At 40.5% G+C, this 23361-nt stretch overlaps 9 protein-coding genes across 12 annotated transcripts; 5 read left to right on the forward strand and 4 right to left on the reverse strand.

Annotated features, from left to right (window-relative positions):
* Positions 1–956: 956 nt before the first annotated feature.
* LOC111597492 (28S ribosomal protein S35, mitochondrial) lies at positions 957–2028 on the reverse strand. The gene is made up of 2 exons (XM_023312250.2): positions 1886–2028; positions 957–1831 (listed from the first exon to the last, which is right to left on the reverse strand). The coding sequence occupies exons 1-2, from the start codon at positions 2007–2009 to the stop codon at positions 975–977; spliced, it is 981 nt and encodes a 326-aa protein (XP_023168018.1). The 5' UTR covers positions 2010–2028; the 3' UTR covers positions 957–974.
* A 491-nt stretch (positions 2029–2519) lies between these two features.
* On the forward strand, positions 2520–3628 carry LOC111597493 (pyridoxal kinase). Its single transcript, XM_023312251.2, has 3 exons — positions 2520–2629; positions 2700–2799; positions 2856–3628. Exons 1-3 carry the CDS (start codon positions 2537–2539, stop codon positions 3563–3565), a joined length of 903 nt encoding a protein of 300 aa, XP_023168019.1. The 5' UTR covers positions 2520–2536; the 3' UTR covers positions 3566–3628.
* A 5-nt stretch (positions 3629–3633) lies between these two features.
* Positions 3634–4284, forward strand: LOC111597496. Its single transcript, XM_023312254.2, has one exon. The coding sequence runs from the start codon at positions 3826–3828 to the stop codon at positions 4255–4257; it is 432 nt and encodes a 143-aa protein (XP_023168022.2). The 5' UTR covers positions 3634–3825; the 3' UTR covers positions 4258–4284.
* Positions 4285–4325: 41 nt separating this feature from the next.
* LOC111597487 (kinesin-like protein KIF18A) lies at positions 4326–8452 on the reverse strand. The gene is made up of 5 exons (XM_023312240.2): positions 7991–8452; positions 6837–7929; positions 4830–5634; positions 4636–4764; positions 4326–4567 (listed from the first exon to the last, which is right to left on the reverse strand). Exons 1-5 carry the CDS (start codon positions 8287–8289, stop codon positions 4440–4442), a joined length of 2454 nt encoding a protein of 817 aa, XP_023168008.2. The 5' UTR covers positions 8290–8452; the 3' UTR covers positions 4326–4439.
* LOC111597494 (ribosome-recycling factor, mitochondrial) lies at positions 5751–6772 on the forward strand. Its single transcript, XM_023312252.2, has one exon. The coding sequence runs from the start codon at positions 5811–5813 to the stop codon at positions 6609–6611; it is 801 nt and encodes a 266-aa protein (XP_023168020.2). The 5' UTR covers positions 5751–5810; the 3' UTR covers positions 6612–6772.
* A 139-nt stretch (positions 8453–8591) lies between the features above and the next one.
* Positions 8592–11516, forward strand: LOC111597491 (protein FAM76A). Of its 3 annotated transcripts, none has more exons than XM_023312246.2 (6): positions 8592–8755; positions 9175–9239; positions 9312–9425; positions 9898–9991; positions 10269–10691; positions 10758–11516. In XM_023312246.2, exons 1-6 carry the CDS (start codon positions 8669–8671, stop codon positions 11136–11138), a joined length of 1164 nt encoding a protein of 387 aa, XP_023168014.1. In that variant the 5' UTR covers positions 8592–8668; the 3' UTR covers positions 11139–11516. The 3 variants fall into 3 exon arrangements, with proteins under 3 accessions (XP_023168014.1, XP_023168015.1, XP_023168016.1); XM_023312247.2 differs by lacking the exon at positions 8592–8755 and adding an exon at positions 8955–9117; XM_023312248.2 differs by lacking the exons at positions 8592–8755; positions 9175–9239; positions 9898–9991 and having other exon boundaries at positions 9350–9425.
* A 31-nt stretch (positions 11517–11547) lies between these two features.
* On the reverse strand, positions 11548–12425 carry LOC111597495 (adrenodoxin-like protein 1, mitochondrial). The gene is made up of 3 exons (XM_023312253.2): positions 12112–12425; positions 11982–12033; positions 11548–11920 (listed from the first exon to the last, which is right to left on the reverse strand). Exons 1-3 carry the CDS (start codon positions 12218–12220, stop codon positions 11569–11571), a joined length of 513 nt encoding a protein of 170 aa, XP_023168021.1. The 5' UTR covers positions 12221–12425; the 3' UTR covers positions 11548–11568.
* A 525-nt stretch (positions 12426–12950) lies between these two features.
* Positions 12951–15544, forward strand: LOC111597489 (ADP-ribosylation factor GTPase-activating protein 2). 2 transcript variants are annotated; one of them, XM_023312244.2, is made up of 6 exons: positions 12962–13368; positions 13438–13761; positions 13929–14081; positions 14204–14344; positions 14408–15233; positions 15296–15544. In XM_023312244.2, exons 1-6 carry the CDS (start codon positions 13288–13290, stop codon positions 15448–15450), a joined length of 1680 nt encoding a protein of 559 aa, XP_023168012.2. In that variant the 5' UTR covers positions 12962–13287; the 3' UTR covers positions 15451–15544. The 2 variants fall into 2 exon arrangements, with proteins under 2 accessions (XP_023168013.2, XP_023168012.2); XM_023312245.2 differs by lacking the exon at positions 13929–14081 and having other exon boundaries at positions 12951–13368.
* Positions 15545–16132: 588 nt separating this feature from the next.
* On the reverse strand, positions 16133–17868 carry LOC111597555 (transcriptional regulatory protein AlgP). Its single transcript, XM_023312352.2, has 3 exons — positions 17701–17868; positions 17163–17333; positions 16133–17072 (listed from the first exon to the last, which is right to left on the reverse strand). The coding sequence occupies exons 1-3, from the start codon at positions 17777–17779 to the stop codon at positions 16255–16257; spliced, it is 1068 nt and encodes a 355-aa protein (XP_023168120.1). The 5' UTR covers positions 17780–17868; the 3' UTR covers positions 16133–16254.
* Between the last annotated feature and the right edge of the window lie 5493 nt (positions 17869–23361).

Below are 23361 nucleotides of genomic sequence, written 5' to 3' on the forward strand. Positions count from 1 at the left end.
TGTTAAGCTAAATTATTATTACAACTGCGATTACCTCTTAAACTTTCACTTCTCTAACTTCTAATATTATTTTATTTTATGGCAAGCTCAAGTACTATGTATCAGTTCTAGTACTACTTCAAACTCTACTACTACAAATGATACTACCACTACCTTACAATACATATATATATATATATAAATATCCTACTGGGTTTGTCGTTCTTTCAACTAATGGACTTCTGTTCGCTACGAATGTGAATGAAAACTGGGAAATAACTGCAAGTTCTCAAAATATGCCCTGAAACAAATCAACGCTTATGTACTTGTGATTGCGTGTGTGAGACAATTACACAAAAAGCAAAAGCAAACACAAACAAAACATTTCGCTGATAAGCGGCGACAACGCCGCGACGTCAGAAACCACCGTTGACATGCCAAATGGCAGTCGAAAATAGTTCTTAAGCAGTTAAGATAAACAATTTTTGTTTTAAATGGTAGACGACTTCCGGCAATTTTAAGTAAAAGCAATTGAAAGCACGTAAATAAACTGATTCATATTACCATATATACATATATACAATGTATACATGGAGGTTGTATACCAATTAAACATATTTGTTTACTTTTATTTTTGTTACTTTGATGTTTGCCATATACACAGCATTTGAACGTTACCTGTCATTTATTGTCATTGGAAGAACGTCACTGATTTTATTAAAAACTAAAGTTAAATACAAATCTAAACAACCAACCGCATCCACGTCCGCTAAATAAGTCTTCTTCTATTTGCACTAACAATTTGTGCTGCTTCTTGAATGCGCGCTATTCTTTTGCTATTCACAACGACGCGCTGTCATCCAAATCAGCTGCAGCATGTTGTCGATCTACCGGCGACAACAGTCAACAATATAAATAATTTTTGTATTTTGTTTATTTTTGAAAAAGGAGGTTCACCTCATTACAATGCTGTAATAATTATGTTTCCATGCCTACTAGTTAGCTATTTTCAACATTTTTAGCACTTCCTCCTTATATTTGGCTATGTTGTACTCATTTTCGCCCTCGTTAATCAACTTTTCCACGCTCTCAGCATAGGTAGCACTTGGCGCCTGCTTCTCTCCATTTACATTCCAATTAAGAATGGCTTCCGCAGAAAGTTTTGCTTTATTCCGTTCAAAAAGATAGACCTCCATGTCGGCCTCTGACTTGCTAGCTTCCCATGGCTCCGTAACGAAAGACTCGTGGTAACATGCCGTCAACAAATACAAAGCATAGTCGTAATTTTGTTTGCGCGTTGGGCAGCGATCAGCGGTGAATGTTAAGACTCCAGTCTCTTGGTTGTATCTCTCACCCACAAGACGTAGAAATTTATCCTTTGCATGTGCATCAAACTTCAAGTCGACCAAATTTAGCGTAATTGTGACACGACGAGCTTCCGGATGTCGTATTGTCGGTAGACTGTGGCAATAGTCCGTAGTGATGACCTCTACAGGAAAAATAGCTTTCCACGTGGCTTCTGATTCTAGACCCTTCGGCCATGGTGTGCAAAACTTCTTAATTGCCTCACATTGCTGCCGTATGGCCGGCGGCGTCAAATGCAAGAAATTAGGTATTTTCATTAATTCCGCATTCGCATATTTTGAGGGAGCAGCTGCCCCCCGCTCTGTGTAACCTTGACGCAAAGGCAGTGGCACGCTGGCAGGATGAAAAGAACGGGGTCCCGACCATACGGCTGACCAATCTTGATCAACAGGCATATGCGTTGTTCGAGGCGGGGGCACCGCGTCTTTCTTTATTACCCGCCTGCGCGCCTGTTGCTTAATAGTCCGTAGATTGAGCACTCTGAATTCTACAATTACAAGTTATTTAATTCATATATTGCTTTCACGTTTATTCAGTTTACCCTCATCGTCTTCCACCGATGACTGCTCCTGCTGGCTGCTAAATACCCGCATAGTACGTTGAGCTACTGTTGCTTTGCTGTTTCGTATATTACACTCGAGCAAGCGTACTAAATTAGTTGTCATTGTAAATTTCGATTTTTGAAGATTATGAAAACAAGTTATTTGCCTGTTTTTATAGAAAACTTAACAAATACAGTTTACGTAAACCATGGGATTGCAAACCGACATTCACAGCGATAACGTACACATCAGCTGTTTTGGTATCGATACCAAGTATATACGAGGCGTGATAATTTAGAATAGATAACAAGAGGGACGATGGGCAAAGAAAAATTTCAATTAACAGTTTGATTGTAGTCCAAGGTCAAAAACTGTTCAGTCTATTAATGTAAGAAAATTTAAATGCTATAAAGCTTGATACTAGTGCTTTGCTGATATCACATAGTATATTCCCCACTTGGCTGCTACAATCTATCGCTTATCAGCGAATTAATGCCGCCTGATGATAAGCCATCTGTCGCTTGTATCTCGCGACTGTATGCACAAGCGAATAAATCACTTTTGCTGAGTAGTTTATTCAACGACCAACTGGTTCTAAGAGAGCAGTTATTGCACTGATATTTTAGTTTCAACAGAGTCACAATTGCAATATGACTACAACCGGTATTAAGCGGGTCCTCTCCATTCAAAGCCACGTAGTGCACGGCTATGTGGGCAATAAGGTGGCTACTTTTCCTCTACAGGTGTGTTACATATACAATATTAAATTTAGTATACATTTGCACGACTTCAGTTAAATGTTCCCTGCTTTAGCTCCTCGGTTTCGATGTGGATCCGTTGAATTCCGTACAGTTTTCTAACCACACGGGCTACAAAACCTTCAAGGGTCCAATATCCACTGAATTAGAATTGGGTTAGTATATAAACAATGATAAATAAATATTAAGTAACAACTTCCTTACTGCTTAGCAAACATATTCGAGGGGCTGGAGGAGAATAATCTACTGGGACATTATTCCCATTTATTAACGGGATATATTGGCAATCCGTTATTCCTGCGAAAAGTAGGGGAAATTCTGCGAAAAATCCGTAAAGCAAATCCTAGTCTGATTTATGTATGTGATCCAGTCATGGGTGACAACGGCAGCATGTACGTTCCTAAGGAGCTACTGCCCGTATATCGGGATGAGATCATTCCATTAGCAGATATTGTAACGCCCAACCAATATGAAGTGGAGCTACTCACTGGCAAGGAGGTTCGCAGCGAGGCAGCTGTTTGGGAGGCAATGGATTGGTTCCATGAACGCAAAATAAAGACGGTTGTCATTTCCAGTAGTGACCTAGGTCAGCCGGGAATTCTTCGCGCGTTTCTCAGCCAGATAAATGGGCCACGGCTTGCAATCGATATTCCCAAGCAAGGCGACAAAGACCTGTTTTTCACTGGTACCGGGGATCTCTTTGCCTCACTCTTTTTGGCACACAGCCACGCCAGCGGTGATGTTACCGAAGCTTTCGAGAAGACCATTGCTACCCTGCAGGCCGTAATAAAGCGAACAGTTGAACAACTGCCCAGGCGAGCAACTGCTGTTCAGGCCTGGGAACGGGAGCTTAAACTCATGCAAAGCAAATCGGAGATCGAACACCCCAAGGTGATGCTTAAAGCCGAACGCATCAACTAGATCAGCACAGCGTGCACTCAACCAGACAGACAATAAAATGAACAATACCTATCTAATCCAAATATACATAGCAGAATTATAATGCCTCTTACTGTTAGTCAATGAGTTTTTTATTGTGCACACTTGATAGACGTGACGTTTGCTTACACTGGTGACATCTCAAAAGAATCACCCAACTGTACCCAAAGCAGACACGATCAGTACTCGTGCTCCACTATATATATTAGATATGGCTCTTAAGTAGACAAACAGTTGACGTCATGCAGTTGTTCATACTCCTTGCACTCTGCTGCGTAGCGGCCTGCACTAGCGATGCACACGATGTAATGGACAAGCCGTATGCACCTCGCTACACACTCTTGGCCGAGAGCAAAAGAAAGGAACAGGACTTGGCAGCTACACCAAGTGATGTATTTGCCAGTGGACAGCAGCCTTGGCGACGCTTAGCCTATACCGGGCTTGGCAGTCACCCAACTAATTGGCTAGGCTCTACTTCGGCCGCATCCCTCACGGCACCAATTGGACCGGGTCTCCTGCTAATGGGTGTCAATCTAGGGGCTCTGCTCTGCATGCTACTCGGATTACTAGGACTGGCACCAACTCAACGAATCGGCGCCTGGCATGCAGGCGATATTTACCGGAACGATAGACAAAATTTTGGTGATGACAAAGAATCGACATTGTATTTCTGAACTTGAAGCCTTTCTCACAGGTTTACGAACAGCTTATAAAAAAAATTTATTAAAATTTACATAATATATATTATAATGATTATTTAGCGGTTTTATAGAACTAAAATCAGTAAATTAAAATAGTTGAACTTGCAGTAAGAAACGAAATTGATAAACGCTTAACACTTTGCAAATTAGATCAATTATTTCTTTACGCGAAACGAGGCAGCCCGATTTATCCTTACCACTGGCGCCTCCTTGACGCCCGACCCACTGGTGCCGGCAAGACGGGAAATCGGCTTGCGCGCCGTCGTCGAGCTGCCAGCGAGAGCTGCATTAGATTAAATGAAGAATATTTAAATATAAACACAATATTTATTATGTTACTTGTATACTTACTCTTCGCAATTAGCGCACGTGGACTTTTCCGCACACAGTTCGATGGGAACTTCAAATTCTCTTTTTGTATCGCAGCTGCGCATGTGCGCTGCAATCCTTGAGTTGTGAACTTGCTAGACTTGATCAGAGCTGACAGAACAGAAGCATAAAATAAGATTGTTGCACTTATTTAATACATTAGAGCTAGAGCTAACCTTGTTTCATTTTCTCCCTGTCTACAGAGCTGCAGACATTTTGGTCCGACAGCATTTCCGATACCATGCGGTGGTTGACAACGGGTCGAGACTTGGTGACTGTCGCCGTCAACGCCTTGCGGCAGTTCATGTTGTTGGAAATAACTTGAGTGACGTCTAGGTTGCGTGGCTTCTTAAATAATTTCTGCCTGTCGTCTCCACTGTCCGTGTCAGAATCCGTATCTTCGAAACTGTCCACGCCCAGGTGAAGAACAAATTCGCTATTTGTTAATGTGTGCGTATAGCGACGATCGCGACTGCGCTTCTTGGCGCTGCCGGTCAATGCTAATGACGACTCATTCTCCTGCTGCTGCTCAGCGAGAAGCGCATCGAATTCAATATCATTCGCTGATAATTCCGTCTCAGACACTGTGAACTGCATCCTTCGCTCAAGCCGTTCGTATACACCTTGTATTTCTGGGGTCAGCTTCTGTGTCTCTTCTAAGCGGTTGTACAACTGATGCAGGACATCGCACATCGTGGCAAAGGATTTGCGTAGTAGGCTTGCATTTTCCGCTTGCTCATTGTTAATACTGGTTAAATGACTGCAGTTTATCTGCTGCTTTGACAGTTGCACTTCCAGATCCTTGTTACTTAAATATACATTTAAAATTTGGTGGTATTTCGATTCCTTCGCCTCAATTTTAAGTTTTTTTAGATTTAAGCAAGCAAGCTCGAGCTTGCTGCGCCATTGGGGCAGCTCATCGGTATATTTCTGATTTCTTGCGTTTAATGCCGCCAAGTAGTTCGAAAACAAATTGAAGTCCTGCAAAAAAAAAAAATGAATAAATCAATCTTTTTGGCCCAACTTTGTGATTGACCAGCATACTTCGCTTACAGACCAACTAAGTTGGCAGCACTGTCAGGCAAACTAAATATATTTAAAGCAAGTTGGCAGCTTTGCTTTGTATTTTATGTGCAAATGTTAATATTTTAAAAAAAATGCTCGCCAAAACGGGACTGCATTTACGCGCGTTTGGCATTATACTAGCACCTATTCGTCCAAGAATAAGCGCTGTTAGACTAATTCAACAACAGCCGCTGCAGAACCAGCTACTAACGACAGGTGGCGCAGCAACTGTGCTGGGGTTGCAACAGGCGCGCAGTTATGCAAAAGGTAAGGACAGAAAGAAGGAAAAGGGCGGCAAAGGTAAACCTGTTAAAGTTGAGATAAATGAGCAACAGCTGCGGGAACTAATCAACTTGGATGCCCTGAATGCACAAATGGAAAAATCAGTCCTACAAATGAAAGACGATTTCATTAAAAACCTCTCGCTGCGATCTACGAGTGGAGCAATCGACACGCTACGCATCAAAGTGGACGGAGCCGAGCATGAACTACAGGAGCTGGCTCAGATATCACGCAAGAATCCAAAGACGATAATAGTCAATATGATTGCTTTTCCACAAACAATACCGGATGTGCTGCGCGCTATTGAAAAGAGCGGCATGAATCTTAATCCGCAACAAGACGGAACAACACTCTTCATACCTATACCCAAGGTAACCAAAGAGCATCGCGAGCTGCTGTCTAAGAATGCGAAAGCCTTGTTTATCAAGTATCGCGATGCCATACGGGATATACAGAATGCGCAGATACGCAAGCTCAAGAAACAGACGGACATTGGAAAGGATGATGCCTTCGCAGCCCAAACACAGGTCACGGCCATTGCGGACAAATACATTGCCCAAGCAGACAAACTGCTAATTAGCAAGCAGAAAGAATTAAGTGGCGAGGCCTAATGGTTAGAGACTGATGCTGATCAAATTAGAATATTTTTGTGCCCACAAATGTTACTGCCTATTAAAAATACCTAAGTTTATCAGAATAACAGTAACTTTAAAGCGTGATAAGAAATTTATTAGGAACAATTCAAGCAATTTCAAATAAATATCAAAAGAACTGCAAATTGTCAAATTTATGATCACGCTTAAGGACGGGTTACTTAAGTTTATCGTAATACACACCTCTTGTATCAGCCGTTGATCCTGCGTCACCACTTTTCTCAGCTGTTCGAAATCTTTCTTGAGTGTTTGCCGATAGCTGAGGATCTGAATTTTGCTTCGTAAACCAATGACACATTGTTGCAACTTAATCACAGCAGCGTATACAGCATCTATGCGGCTGTACCAAGGCTTAAGCTCCATCATATCGTAGCCACTGCCACTGCTGCTGCTGTTGGAGCGTTCCAATTGTGCCAGCTTGACCTCGAGACCTTTATTGTACTGTAGCAGGCGTTCCTGCTCAGCCATCAGTTCGGTTACCTTTTTCACGTAGAACTCCTTGGGCAGATTTGATTTCAGCACGTTCTGGCGCAGCACAGATCGTATCTTCTTCGCGCGACTGGCATATTTTAGGGTATTGTAGGTGTCTTCATATGTGAGTGAGCTCATGGACACATTAGCTATCATCAGAGTGCGGCAATTGCCGCCCAGCGAGTCCTTTAGGATCCTAGTCAAATTCGAGTCCCGATAGGGTATATGTTTAAGACCATCGGCCAGCTTATTTATGCAGTTGCCTAACGCCAGGAGGCTTTTGTTGATGCTTGCCCCTTCCTTGAATCGCATTCCAAGGCCCTTGGTACTAGCTGCACGTTCACTGCCTGCCAAATCAATCATAGAAAGCTTTACACTCCGCTTAGTGCCTGTATTCAGTTCCGTGATGCGTATGTGTACTTGGAAAATGGCGTGCGATCGCGAACTCTCTGCGTTAGCATCTGTCGGATGTTGTGTGCGGTTCGAATTTCCTATAGTGAGCATGTGAAGCAGCTCTTCCGCACTGTAAATAGGCTTTAGAACTAATCCGCTTACGACTACTCCATTTGAGTCCTCACGTAGCTTTAAAGGGCCTGTTCTTGTGAGCAGGTTCATAACCTGTTCGTTATACACCTCCAAATAGCTGACGCCGACATCGAATTTACGTGTGGCGTTTTGGCTCTGTATTTTATCAAAAAGGTCGCGCATGGTCAGAAATGTGAGCCCTGGACTGTTTTCGCTGCCCAGCATAGTGAATGTCTTTCCTGCACCTGTCGCTCCGTAAACAAACACCGAACAATTGTACCTGCCAAAACAGCGATATACACTTATTAAGGTTCAAATTTCAGATTCATGTTGAGACTTACCCATCGAGCACTGCATCGACCAGCGGCGCGGTACACTCCTGGAACAAGTTGTCGTTTGTGTGATCCGTGTCGTAGACACGATCAAATTCCATAGTTAGTTTTTTGTTTGTACGCTTTGAGATATCTCTGTACTGTTGCTTAGCACCTTGGTAAAAGAATTCGTCGTCCTCCTCATCTGGATCAAACAACAATGAAGATCCGTCCATTACTTTTATTATGCATCTCTGATTTTGTTCTTTTTCCCGCTGATTGTATGGGCGCACGCGTACTATTACTTTAATATTCGTTGGTTCAGGCATGTTTTTAACTTTGTAGTTACACTTTTTGCTTATGGGTTTTATTTGTATTTTGTTTTGTATTTTTATTTTATTTTTGATTTGGTACAGCCTGAATTGGACGTTTTTTTGAGTTGTTTGAATTTTGCTTTGAGGCGTCTTTCTCTCTTCTTCTTTTTACTCAATTGAACGAGCTGTATTTAGAGGGTTGCTTTGCTTTCGATAAATTGATTATCGATAGATATATCGCGCGAGTGTGGGCACTTTGATGCTCCAAGCATTTATTTTAATTTTATCTTTGTGGTGACACTGTTTGCGTCGTCTTCTTAATCGCATATAAAAAGTAAATTTTACAAAAAGAAAGAAAAACTAGCACAAAGAAAAATAAAACACAAATTTAAAAATGAGTTCAAAAGTATTATTCGCATGCTCCAAATGTTTTTCGCGGCACCCGTACGAAGAACTATCCTCGGGCCAGCAGCTATGCAAGGTGAACAAAAAATATCGAGTTAAAATTTTAAAAGACAAATTGCAACAAACAAACAGCATTTCAAATGTGTGTGTACGCATTGTGGCAAGAGCTTAGTATGTGTACGTGGGCTATTGTTTTTGCTACTAACAAAATAAAAATGACGCGACGCTTGCTTGCTTCCGAAAATTCTTGCTGCGCATTAAAAGTGAAAATGAACAGCAAGAGGAAGCAGAGTAGCTCGCTGCGCTGGCTTTGACCCTCTAGCAGTGGCAGCGTCGACAGCGGCACCAGTGACCAATGAAATATGAAGCTCCAAATGCTGTACTGTGCTCAACTCCGAGTCCTATTTAATTCCGGCTCCAGCAATGCTAACAAAATTTGTTTGTCGCCCAAAAACTTGTAATTCATGTAATCCTTTAATTTTCCATTTTCCACAGGTGTGCCGTGGTTCTACCTCAGTTGTTAAATGTACTTACTGCCGCTCGGAATTCCCCTCCGCCTCGTAAGTAAAGTTAATTGATCTATGTTGTATATCTCTCCTATTTCTTTCTGGTTTTCTTTTTTCAATTTACAGCAAATCACAGAGTGCCTGTAAAAAATGCGAACACTATCTGAATAAATACGGAAAGCCCAGTGCTTGCGAGTGCTGCAAAATCGTCGCTGCCTTTGGCAGTTCCAAATGCATGAGGTATGTTAATATTCAATTTCATCATGTAAACTGATGTCTAGTCGCTAATAAAATAAAAAAGATGAAATATTTTCACGAGTAACGTGGCAGCCGCTGTAATTTGAATGCACAATATATAGAATGCTCGTATAAAGTTGAAGTTGATAATCAAATAAATTATATAACGAACATTATGAAGGATACAGAAAAAAAATATATATATATATATATTAACATATATCGCCCACTTCTACCTAACTAATTGTGCCTTCAAAATACAAGAATTTATGCGCGTTTGCCGTGCCCTAAAGTAGCTACTATTGTCTTTATATCTTCAAGTAGCAAATCAAACAAATTAGAAAAGAAAACAACGTCTCTTATGAACGCAAAACATTTTTCTCTCTTCTCTTTTCTGCTCCACGTGTGTGTGCCAAATAAAATGATATACATTTTAACCAAACCAAATATCACACTAACTGCAAACTACAAATAGATGCGCCAGCTACGAGGCTAAGTACGGACCGCCCACACAGTGCGACGAGTGCAAGCTGCGATCAGCCTTTGACAGGCGCGACGAGAACAAAAAGGTCAGCGAAAGAAACAGCTAAAGCCAGCATCAAGGATTGCATCTATTTTAATTTTAAAATATTAAAAAACATAATCTTAAGGGAATTCAATGTGTGTTGCTTAGTAGACTTGTTTCATTGTACAGAGACAAGTATATACACCTGTCGTGTTGCAGTCACGAGAGTCTAGTAGTATTGTATTGCGTTCATAAGAGTGTTGGAGCCATGTGTAGGGCTAAATGTTTAAGTTAAGTTATATTTAATATTATACTCTGTGCAATTATTTGACTTCTTGCAGGTCAATGGCAAAGTCCTTTGCTGGCTGTGTACCTGCGCCTATAAACGCGCTCTCTTGAAGGCACAGCAAGAGGGTCGAATATCCATGTCTAAAAAGCGACCACATGAGAAGTCCTCTTCAACGGCGCATAGAGAAAGTCATGCGTCTGCCAAAAAGACAACACGCGGTGGCGACATTTCCAAAGGCGCTGGCAACATGAATTCCAGCGGTGTGACATCAGTCGGCGGTGCAGGATTGGATCTACCCGATAAGATATCACGCGGTAATGGCGGCAATGGCACAATTGCCGCACCAGCTGCGATCACAATAGACACAAACTCGTCGGACCATGTGGTAGCTATTACATATCTAAAGGAGCGCATTGCCAGTCTGGAGAAGCGCTTGAATCAAAAGGACAAAGAACTTCTCGAAAAGGATAAGCAAGTGAGTGACAATATACATATGCATGATGAATTGTTTTTAATTACTGCAAATATTTACAATTTTCAGTTGACGGAGCTGAAAGGCAAAAACTTTGACAAGGAAAACGAGATGCGCAACAGACTGAAAGAAGTCGAGCGGCTGCATGACATGAAAGTAGATAATTTGAATCGCAAAGTTGCAAGTCTCTTGAAAGAAATAGCTGCTATGAAGAAAAGCACCAACAAAAAGGGCGTTGCTAGCAAAGCTGAAAAGGAAGCACTTAAACGTGAAAATCTATCTCCTAAAGAAGAGATTGTGGCTGCCGCGCCTGAGAAGCAAAGTAAACGTGAGCCAGAACGTGATCTGGATAAGGATGAGAAGAGTCGGGACCGCGATGAGGAACGCAGTGACCAGGAACGTGGCAGCGTGCACTCACGCTCCGCTTCTAGCAGTCCTTCTTCGAACTGAACGCACAGTTAACCCAACGAGCATCATTCACACACACTGGCGCAATCATTCTGTATTGCAGTGTATTTGTTGTAATGATTTTTAGTTTGTCGCTATACACATTTAGACTTTATTACACATATATTTTTAATTGTAACATAATTATTACAATATTGTTTCCTACCATTTTTATGTCAACACATCTCCCCACTCAAATTGTTCTCTCATCTATTCTGTTCTGCCTTCCTTCATGGTAATCACCGACTAGAAAATGTAATTATATAGGCTCAACTTAAAAAATCTTTAGTTTAATTTGCCAGATGAAACAAAAAAAACGAAGATCCATTGTTTACAAACTTAACGAAATATATACAAATTGGGGACGCGAAAGCTATCAAATAATTCTTTTATTTAACTCGATATACGATAACGGCAATAAACAGCGGTTGATTTAATGTGGCTTCGGCTTGTGCCCATCCACGTAGAAATTACGCGTTGCCTTGGGTAGTTCCAATTCCATGCCTTCCATGCTTTTATCGAGCACTATTTGACAGCCGAGGCGGGAGTTTTCTCGCAGAAATGGCGCCATATCCAGCAGATCATCCTCCTTTTCATCCGCCTCGCTTAGATTTTCGAGATAGTTATTCTGTACATACACATGGCACGTTGTGCATGCTAGAGACGCTTCACAGGCGCCTTCCATTTCAATGCCATGCCGGTGAGCCAGGTAAAGAACGTTGTCTCCCACCTTTCCCTGTACCTTGGTTCGTTTGCCGTCTTTGTCAACATATGTTATGTTAACTCTATGTCATGTAAAGAATTACTGCAACATAAATAAATGCAAGCTCGTTGGCAATTACTTACATTTCATCCGGGGATTTTGGGTCCTTCCATTCATATTCGCCGTGTCGCAGCACTGAAAACAAAACAAGCCAAAAATAATTTCATAATCTGCTCGAAGTATTTGTATATAATGTTGAGACGGTTCACTCACATCTTGTGGTGTGTAACGCATTGCTGACTGCATAAACGTGTGATTTTGAAACTTGTTTAATAAGTAATTGACGGAAATTACGCGTATGGTGCAAAAGTAAACAAAACATTTTGTAGGTTACAAGTTATATCTGTATAGCTGTGGTCACCCAAGAACATTAACATTCCTTCACAGTTTCTGGTACCATATTCAATTTCTCCGTAAGAAGAAACTAAATTAGTTTATGTAGTTTATTACAAAACACGGACTAAATTGAAAAACTTGACTAGACAATAACTGTTTAGATTAAAAAATGCTAACATATAATAACATATAGCAAATCAGCTGTTGCTTAAAATGATTGAGTTGTTCTCTATTATAGAGCAGTGGGCCGGGATATTTAATTCGTCCATAATGAAGGGTCAAGTATATTGATTTGATAGAATCTATATGGATTCAAAAGCTGTTGTTACTTATGTATATTTATTTAAATATTTAAGGAATGTGCAATAGCTAACAGTGTTCGATGAGTAAAATCTTTGAAATGAAAATCTGTTTCCAAATAAAAATATGTATTATCTTTCGATAACACATCCAGATGTATATCGAATATTGCCATCTCAGAGACCGCGAGAGATTTAAATTTCCGTTCGGCTTCAGTATTATAGTGATGAGTATACTACATTATTGCATTATGTTTTTATAATGCATTTATCATATTTTTGTCTATTAATGAAAGTGTTAATACTAGTTTGCTGAGCTCAATATTAAAAATTCAATTCTATGTGCATAATGATATAGAGATGAGCAGAACTTTTTAGGTTTAGATATCGGTTATTTAAGTTGCTATTGCTGTGACATACGTGTAACTGGTAGTTCTCTAAGTGTGAAACACTCATCTCTAACGTGAACGTGGAAGAGACTGGAACGAAAAACACACGTCAAAATTCTTAACACTAGGTCCAAAAACAAAATAATAAAGTTTTTAAATGCACTTGATCTAAATTTAAAGGGGTTTATTGAAAGGTTTGTACAACAAGCAGTCCACGCTCAGCTTCAACTGCCAAGTAGCATTACTGCTGACTGAAATTGCACAGCAATAAAATATCAGGCGCAGGCAAAGGCGAAGCCAGCCACGAAAACAATTTACAATCCATAATAAAGTAAAAAGGTAAATTAGTGCAGCGTACCAATACCATGTCAAACAATGCAGTGGGACCCACGAAACAAGAAATCGAGGCTGTGTTTAGTCGCCTGCGGGCGCAACCAGCTAATAAGGTACGATTGAGTTTTAATATAATTTTCAGGCATTAATGGACTATTTTGGATTCTGTTTCTTTTTTGCAGTCATGCTTTGATTGTGCCACAAAGGCACCTACATGGTCATCTGTCACGTATGGCATTTTCATATGCATAGACTGCTCGGCCGTGCATCGCAATCTCGGCGTACATTTGACCTTTGTGCGGAGCACTAATTTGGACACCAACTGGACCTGGTTGCAGCTTCGGCAAATGCAACTGGGTGGAAATGCAAATGCTGCTCAATTCTTCCGCGCCCACAATTGCAGCAGTAGCGACGCCCAAGTCAAATACAACTCGAGGGCGGCTCAACTGTACAGGGACAAATTGGCAGCGCTTGCCCAGCAGGCGATGAAGGTGCACGGCACCAAGGTAGGCAGCTCGTTGCTCTATTTTTGTGACTTGGTTTCTGCTTTGTTTATATTTTGTGCTTGAAGTTTATCGAATACTAAATCCAACTAACACTCGTGTTGCTCTCGCTTGCGCTTTATTTGTATTTTGTTCTCTGTTCCGGCACACTCACACAAACACACGTACAGCTACACTTGGACCCGGCGGCGGATAAAAACGAAGGCAATGAGGCCGGCAGGGAGGACCAGGAGGAGGAAGACTTCTTTGCCCAATGCAACAACAACAACGCCAATGCGTACTCGGAGAACAATAACATTAGAAACACGGCCAACAATGTGAAGGTAAAGCCAACAAAATCACACGCGTTTCTTGCTACAGTTGAAATTAAAGTTGAAGTTGATATCTTAATATTGAACATCAATAATCTTGACAAATTACTAATCAGTCCCGTCATTCCTTGCAGTTGGACGCCAAGCCTGCTGCAGGACCTAACACAAACATTGCAACTGGCGAGCCCAGCGTAGATCTACTGAATGCAGTTGTGCCGCCTTCAGCGATGCCCTCGTCCATAGGTGTACGGAAGATACAGCCAAAGAAGGGAGGAGTAAGTAAATAATGCAAGTAAGCTAACATAGGATTATATACGATCTGAATATTTTCCTTTAAGCTGGGCGCACGCAAAGTTGGAGGGTTGGGTGCGACGAAGGTAACCACGAACTTTGCGGATATTGAGGCGCGTGCCAATGCAGCAAATGAGAGTAAAACAGCCGCAGCTACTTCTGGATCCATTGAGAAGACCCAAACCGCAGAGGAGGAGATGGAAACTGTAGCTAGCATGCGTTTGGCATATCAAGACCTGTCGCTTCAAAAGACACGAGAGGAAGCTAAGTTAAAGAGCATCGATCCCGCCAAGGCGAAACAAATGGAGAGGTTGGGTATGGGCTTTAGCTTGAGGGGCTCTGACGTGGCGCACTCCGCTTTAAGTGACATGGAAACCATTCAGCAGTCAGCTGCTCCTAAAGCCAGCACTCAGAGCAAACTGGCTGCACTGGAAAATGACAACTTTTTTAATGATCATTCTCTGAATTTGTACGGAGGCGGTGGCGATAAAAAGGAGAGCACCAACACCGCCAGCAAGTTGGACAAATTCGAATTGGATGCGTTGGGTTATGAGACAATTGAGCCCATTGGAACAACGCATAGTAACATTACGTCCATGTTTTCCGCCAATAATGACTACGACAAGCCCAATCCAAGGAGCACCGCAGCAGCTCCCAACAAGAGTAAAAGCAAAAGCATTAACCCTAATGATCCCGTTGTGGCACAGCAAAAGTTCGGCAACTCTAAGGGATTTGGCTCCGATCAGTACTTTGCAAGCGAGCAATCCTCGGCGGATATCAGCGCCAATCTAAATCGTTTCCAGGGCTCGCGTGCAATATCTTCCTCTGATTACTTCGGGGATGGCACCCAAGGTGGTAGCATGAGCAATCGTGGTAAAATCCCCTTTTAGACAAAAAAAGTTATTTTTTATATGCATATACTTGCTTATTTGCAGGCAGTGCTGGCTATGCGACTGGGGTGAACTTCAATGCACCGGATCTGGACGATGTAAAGGAGAGTGTGCGTCAGGGCGTGCACAAGGTGGCCGGACGGCTCAGCAACTTGGCCAACGATGTCATGACTTCACTGCAAGACAAATATGGTTACTGATAGAGCAACAACAGCAATACCACTCGGAGTTAATCATTACGTTTTATATATAAATCACTCCAATTTAGTAATATACCTAAAAAGTTATAAATAATTCCAAGTCAACAGCTGTGTAGCGTTGAAATATAGGATCAGTTTCAAAGGGGCTCTTGTTAAAAAAAGGAAACCTTGATGTTACATGTAGTGTCTTCAAAATCCATATTACAGATATATGCATTGCACATTCGTGCACTATATGCTGAATAATAAGCAAAGTTAATTAAACACATTATATCGCAATTGTGGAACAACCATTAGCTTTTAAGTCAAATTGATAGCTACTGTTTTTGTATGAAATTTTGTTTTATCTTTATTTTCTTATTTTTATATGAAGCATTTATCGTTTATTAATCTATAAAATTGGTTCCCAATAAGGTTTGATCTTTGTTTTATATGAAATATATATATATATATATATATATATATATATATATATATATATATATATATATATATATATATATAGAGATAGAAAGTAATATATGAAATAAATTGGAAATGCATTGCGTGTGGCAAAATTGTTTTTCCACTAGTTAATCAAATATGTTTTTTTTTAACAGAAAGAACTTTTATTGAAATGCGCTCAGAAAGGCTTAAAATTTGGCTAATAATTACAAAACTCTTTGATTACAGACTCGGCGCGGACTCAAAGTTAAAGTATCGTTGCATCGCCTGATGCGTTAGCAAGAATTGGTGGTAAGTATTCAAGTGACGTCGCAATGGGGATGAGCGTCAGTCGTGAAGCTATGCTATGGAAGCAACAGATTAATGGCGACGCTTGCTGGGGTTGGGACGGACACGAGCGCGAACTGCATCCGGAGAGCCGTACGCGATGGCGTGCGAGGTGGCAGAGCCGCCCTCACCGGTGCTGAACGAGTTGGCAATGGCAATGGCGCCACCGTTGGTGCCACCGAAGTCAATTGGGAAGAAGGTTCCGGCGGGCAGAGGAGCAGCGGGCTTCTTTACTGGCTTGCCAGCAACGGGGACGGGCTTCTTGGCAGCAGGACGGCGAGCGTTGGGCACACGGGCAGGGTACTTAGCTACGGGCTTGACGGGCACGGCCAACTCTTCCTCATCCTCTTCAACATCATCGGCAACAGCATTCTCGACCTCCTCATCCTCAAAAGCAGCTACTTGGGCTTCCTCAGCATCCTCAGCAGACTGGTCCAGCTCAACGATCACCTTCTTCTTGGCGGGCAGATAACGGTTGGTGGGAACGATAGCGGCAACGGGTGCAATTGGAGCTGGAGCGGGCAGCGCATCATCATCGGCGCCAATCTGGGCAACAGCTGGCTCTGGCACAGGTTGTTCAACGGCTGGAGCAGCTTCCTCGGCGGCAAAGTTAAAGTCACGAGGTACCTTGGCGGCATCATCGCTTTCAGCCTCAGCGGGTTGAGCTTCGGCATCGACGCTGTCACTGCTATCAATGGCGATCTGGACGACAGGTGCTTCCTCAGGATAGGCTTCGGCCACGGAACTGGCACCATGAGCACCGGCTGCGCTCAAGACATCATCAGCCTGGGCACTCTCTGCGCTAATGCCATCGGCGTTGACTGCCAACTCGGACTCTGCGTGATTGCAATCTTTGTTAGATAAACAGGAAAATTTCGGGTTACTTGGGACTGTTAGTGGATGATGACGAGGTGGATATGTGAATGTGTGGATATGCTTACCCTTTAGATATGTGCCTGTGGCAACAGTTTCGCCAGCCACAAGTGCGCTGGCCGCTTGAGTGGAGCGCGCATGCGTGCGTCCTGGCTGCACATACTGCATGTACATAATCCTCTGCTGGGGAGCAGATCCGTACCACTCGGCCGCGGCGGGTTGCTGATAGTAGACCATTCCTGGAACAAAGTATTGGCGGTCTTCAGTGGAAACGTGTGTGTACAAAGATGTCATGCGTATGGATGGTTTATGTGAATGGAACGAAACGATATGACAACAGAATTATGAATACGAATATGAATGAGTAAGAGCGAGATTTAAAATCTTCTAAACATTTGATGCTCAATTCGAGATGAGTAAGATTATATATTCTTGTTATATATTCATGCTTCACGTTGATCAAGACATTGAATTCTAAAAGGATCTTCAAGTATAAAAGCATTAAGAGGCTCCTTGGTGTCAAGAACTTAGGGAGTTGTTAATTAGCTTTACATATTTTAAAGGTTTCTTAGTTTTATCCTTGAAAGCTTCACTTTTGTAACTCACTTTTCCTGGCTGGCAAGGCATCGCCGCTGGCCACAAAGCCGACGATCACCAACAAAGCAAATGCAACACTGAACTTCATGTTGAAACTGATGTTTGGGTATTTAAAAGTCTTAAAAGTCCTTTGATTTATGTCAAATTAGTAATGTTGAACTGTTTTTGTTTGCGGACGCGCACTGATCACAGCAGGAGCTAAACTTGACACTTAAGTTTCCACCAAAGAAGTGATGATAGCTCAGCGCAACGCGTTAGATTTATATACGAAAACAGATTCGCAAAAAATACTATAAAACGAGCATAATGAGCTGTTGCTAAAACTCGGATATACCCAAAGTAGAGCCTCAGCGCCCCTGCTTAATATGCGGACTGTGTTCTTGCTGGAATCGAGTCGAGTCGAGTAGAGTCGAGTCGATTCGAGTCGATGCGAGCTGCCCGAACGTGCGAACCGCCCGACGGATCATTGGGTTGCCTCAGCTGAATTTGGATTATTGAATTGTATTGTAGATGATTGGAGACCGGTTCCCTTATTATCATGTCAACAGTTTAGCTGTCCTACCTGTGAGCAATACGAGCATAGCCTAGGCATAGCCATAGGCATAGGCATTAAGTATTTTCAATTGATCCTAACTCAATTAGGTAAGCAAATATCAAGCACACATGTTGAACGTAACCATAAAAATTGCCAATTTAATTTTAAGGTCATTTCGTAGACCCGTGTACAAGAAATCGAGGTTTATGGGTGCGTGTGCGCTTTATCGCCGTTGATATGCTGATAAAAGAGAGCCGCTTAGAGAATTAAATTAAGGCCCAAAGACATGCAGCGCATTAATAAGCTGCGAGATGGCCAACGGAATCGAGCCAACCGAGCTCAAGTCCATAACGGAAGAGGAAACCTGCATGGAACCCTGTATGATTCATCCTGGTTAAAAAATGAAGCTGCTGTCTCTTTAATTATCGTCAACTCTTGCAGCTCTGCGTTCCACGTCTCCTCTGGGCGCCAGCTGCTTCCTTTTAAAAGTCAATTATTGCAGTTACCCTCACATCAATATCACGACGTGCATTCCATCATTAATTGAGCTTTGTCTGACGGGAGACGTGGCGCAGGTCTTAACGGCTGTTGTCTTCGGCTGAAGGCTTCTTTCAGCACCTTTTTTCGCTAGATTCAATTTTCATATGCATTAATCATACTCAACGCCGTAATATAACTCGCATGAGCCAGCCTTTTCTAGCTGTAAGTGTGCCTGCTCCAAGGATTGGTGTACGAGGGCTGCCCATATATTCATGCTCTAGTCAGGTCTTATGTTTTCTCAATTTCTATTGAACAGTTTTAGGCAGTTGAAGGTTGAAACAACATTTCGAAAGATTTTCTACCAAACTCTTGATAAAGTACATTGAACTCTATGAGTGGCTTATAAAATATATGGATTCATTTTGATCGCCGATGTACAGTCATTAAATGTCAATCTCACTTAATGTTATATATCTATCTAAATATATATTATACTAATTATTCATGATATCATTATGTTTGCATTATCATTATTATCTTATTATTCATATGCTTAAATATGGGATCAGATAAATATATTATACATTTTATACATAATATATACATATTATACGGAATAATTATAGCCACAGACCGCAGATGTCATACGAAATGTTTGGAAATTTGTAACTAATTTCGCATGCGTGTAATGATTTTTTCCATAAATGCATAAATTAAAATCGTCTCATTGATTGAATATGTTAGAAATGGATAATATTCTAGGCATGCCGCAATAAAACAAAATTCGAAATTAGAAAGCTTTAAGGTCTTGAATGACCAATCAGTCAAGGAAGCTTCGAAAGAATGCGTTAACATGGCGCTGCCACACGGTTAAAGGTGCAAAATCAATTTGAATAAGGCTGTTAGATATGCATATTGGATTCCCATTAAGATGGCATAATGATGCACGAAATGATATCTGAATCGCTTCGCAAGTAATTTGAATTCAGATTAAGATGTAGAAGAGGTAAGCCCAGGCTAGTTTTCAGTTTAGATCATAGCGACAGAAGCGTAGAGCCTGGGTCTATTTGACAGCCAACCAAGCAAGTTATGGCCAAGTCAGTCTCAATTTATATTTGGTATGTGTATTATCTAGTAAGTATCTTCAGCTGAGTTAAATGTGTATTTGGAATCGTAACAAGGCAGAAAATTGTTCTTCCATAAAATTAGGGTGCAGATATTAATCGTTGCTGTCGTAGCAATTTCATAAGTGGGAATTTCTATTTATCTCAGCGGCTATATGATTTAGCCAAGAAGCATGCCTAATTGCCAGTTTTTATGCTAATTCTTTTTCGAATAGAAAAAAGCACGAGCTTGTGCTTGGCATGGTAATGGCCATAGTTAAGAGTGTTCTACGCACTAGTTTTGGTCAAAGACAAAAAACAGCAGCCAGCACAAATTTTAATATCCTGTTGAACACCTGTTTATTTTTGTCGCTGCCACTTGCTGGGCATTTATGCAAATCGCTGTCCACTTGTGAAGCAGTTAGCTATTTACGTTTCATTTAATACCCGAATTTAGAACACCCAAGACCATTAAAATGAATATCCAATGCACTAGATAGCCTAGACCCAACCCGAAACCCGGCCACAGCCACAATATAACAGCTTGTTTTGCGGCAAAAAGGTGTATCTACATATATAAATATATGTACACAAAATAACAAAACAAAAGTCAACTTAATGTACGACATTATTGGCGATACGCCTCCAGAATTTCAATTGAAGTTTACGCGGTGCTTTAAAAGCAATTTGGCTGCACAGTTGCCACGGCCGATGTTCAGATGCCAAAAGTCGAGCAGTGGCTCTGGCACTCTTTGGCCAGATATGGACTTGCAGTACAATTAAAATGGTATTTGGTTGGCTCCCTGCGTGAATATGTATATTTGATATTATTTTAATGTACAATTAAATGGCACATGCTGTCCAAATTGTGTTAAAAAAGCTATATATATATTCGCACACAGCTGACATTTTACACTTGGCATGCGGTTTTCATCGGGGCGCCACGTTCTCGGTCATGAGCGACATTTCATCCCGCCTGACAATGCAATTAATCAACGCAAATTAAAATAAACTTAATTTTATTCAGCCGTCATTGTGGTGGGCAACACTTTTCTTATTTAAAATCCAATTGGATGTTAAGAGGTGCACCTGTTGTGGAATTTAGCACAGGTGTGATATGTACCGTGCGTAAGGTAAGTCCATTTTGTGATCTGCTTAGACTCACTTTTTGCTATGATATACCATTATGTGCTGCTTTTACATAGTGAGCAAGTAAGAACCGACTACCTAATACTCGCTCACGATTCAAAAACAAAATATTACCAAATCGATATTTTGGTTAGTTAATGAAGAAACCAGAAGATATTCCCCTAATCAAATTGTAAATGGAAAATCAGGGTAAAATGGTTTTGTTTCTAATTCTACTTAGCACATAAGCTCATATCATTTCATACTATATATAAGAGTTAATATTGCAAAATTCAAATCTGTGCTTTGTTCTTAAGTGAATAGACTCATGGATGTCAAAGCGCCCATTGCCCGAAGCCAATACACTCTTTTCACTACGTGAACAAGCCTGAGTAGTAGTAGAGTATTATATAAGAATGCCTGCTAGCATTGATGACTTCAGTCTTTCGCCTGCTCTATAGAGCAGAACTTTGCCTACGTACAGTCTTTAGTCAGTTTATCATTTTCACAAAAGCTAATTTCATTGAATGGAAAAATGCCACCTCTCACGTATGATTTTATGTACCTCTGTTTATCATACATGTAAACCTTTAAGTAGAGGGTGGCATTTGAGGCTTTAGGGTGATCTGCATAGCTTTCTTAACCAAGTATTATTTTTACGTGTTCATGCAACATTTTTAATTTGCAAATAAAGAAACTTTCATTTCATAAGATGTTCAGCCACAAGCTGCAGTTCCATCGACTTTTCTTAGCAGCTCATTGAGTGGTTCGACCCTTCGATTTGTCCTAAATCATTTTCAGCTCTATCAGAAATGAAATTGAAATGAAGCAGGTGTCTTATTTTTGCAAAGCGATAAATTCGTATAAAAGAGCCTTGCAAAAAAAAGCCCCACACTCAGCTGCAACCACAAGGCGCACACTGCACAGCTGCTCGTAGCAGTGATTAAGTGCAGTCCATGGCCAGTGTATGTGATGGCAGCCGGATACGGACTTTCACACTTCCGGGCGAGCATCCAGCCTTAGCAATGGTCATTTTTCTCGCTGCTTGTCACTTGAAAGTTGGCAATTAAATATATGTATGTGTAGAGTATTCTCGTTGTTGCTATTTTTTATTTTGTCTATGCAATTTGTGTGTGCTAAAATTACACGAGTGAAGCGACCTGCTAGACTTGTAGATATCCTGTATTTAGCTAGTTGCACAAGCTGCCGAAGTTGATCTGATTCTTTGAACAAATCATACATAAAATTTGCATTATTATATTTTTGGAGGCGCCCAACTAGGGAGAAGTCATTTCCAATAATTCTGTAAACTCTGCTTCGATTCATAGAAATATGTGCAATTATGAAGGCTGTTACTTAGTTAACAGTGAGAGTTACAATTATTATCAATTGCTGTCGAAATAAATAGGATATATTGCTTAGCTTGCTCGACTTGCAGATACCCTTCAACTCAATAATTATTATTAAAATTATGTTGTATTTTTACCTCACGATCTACATGCAATACAGGAGGAGTGAAACACTAAGTTTATCTTTGTAGTGATACATATTGAATTTATCTAATGCGTATATAATTGTTAATTAAAATGATTGAACGATTGCCTCATGGAATATTTTAAATGAATTTAGTAAACGTAGAAAAAACGATTGATTCACTTTTCCATTGATCTGCAGTTGTGATAAAAGATAAAACTTTAAATTCTTTCAGATGTATGTTCACAGTCAGGTCTGAAATAAATCGATATATATATATATATATATATATATATATATATATATATATATATATATATATATATATATATATATGTATATATACAAATATGTATATTCACACAGAGTTGAAATTAATTTATTTTAAAGAATTTTAAATTTTTTTTAGTTATTTTTTGTTAAAATATATATATATATTTTTATTTATAAAGATTAAATGTAAATAACTAAAAAATATTCAAAAAATAAAATATATAGATATGTATATACACACAGAGCTAAAATTAATTTATTTTAAATAAATTTAAAAGTTTGTTAGTTATTTTTTGTTAAAATATATATATGTTTTTATTTATAAAGATTAAATGTAAACAAATAAAAAATATTCAAAAAGTAAATAATATTATTTTCAATATAATTTCCGATGGCAATATCTAAGTATATTCATACAGATTATAATACCGCTCAAGCTTATATACAGTGCAGTGGATACATGTGCTTCTTAAAATCAGCATACCCTAATGCAGCCAATTTTAATGGGTAGCAAAGGAAAAAAGTGCAACAGATGTTTCTAGCGTTTCGGCCGGACTGACGTTGGAAACGAGGCGAAACATGCAAAGCAGTTGGCATCTCCACCTTATTCAGAATTTATTTTCACACTCTCTAGAGGACAACTTTTGCTGGGTGCCACATGGCCCGGGGTCCTGTGTA

The sequence above is a fragment of the Drosophila hydei genome, unplaced genomic scaffold (assembly GCF_003285905.1).
Source record: "Drosophila hydei strain 15085-1641.00,03,60 unplaced genomic scaffold, DhydRS2 tig00000001-arrow-pilon, whole genome shotgun sequence".
In the NCBI taxonomy this organism is placed as follows: domain Eukaryota; kingdom Metazoa; phylum Arthropoda; class Insecta; order Diptera; family Drosophilidae; genus Drosophila; species Drosophila hydei.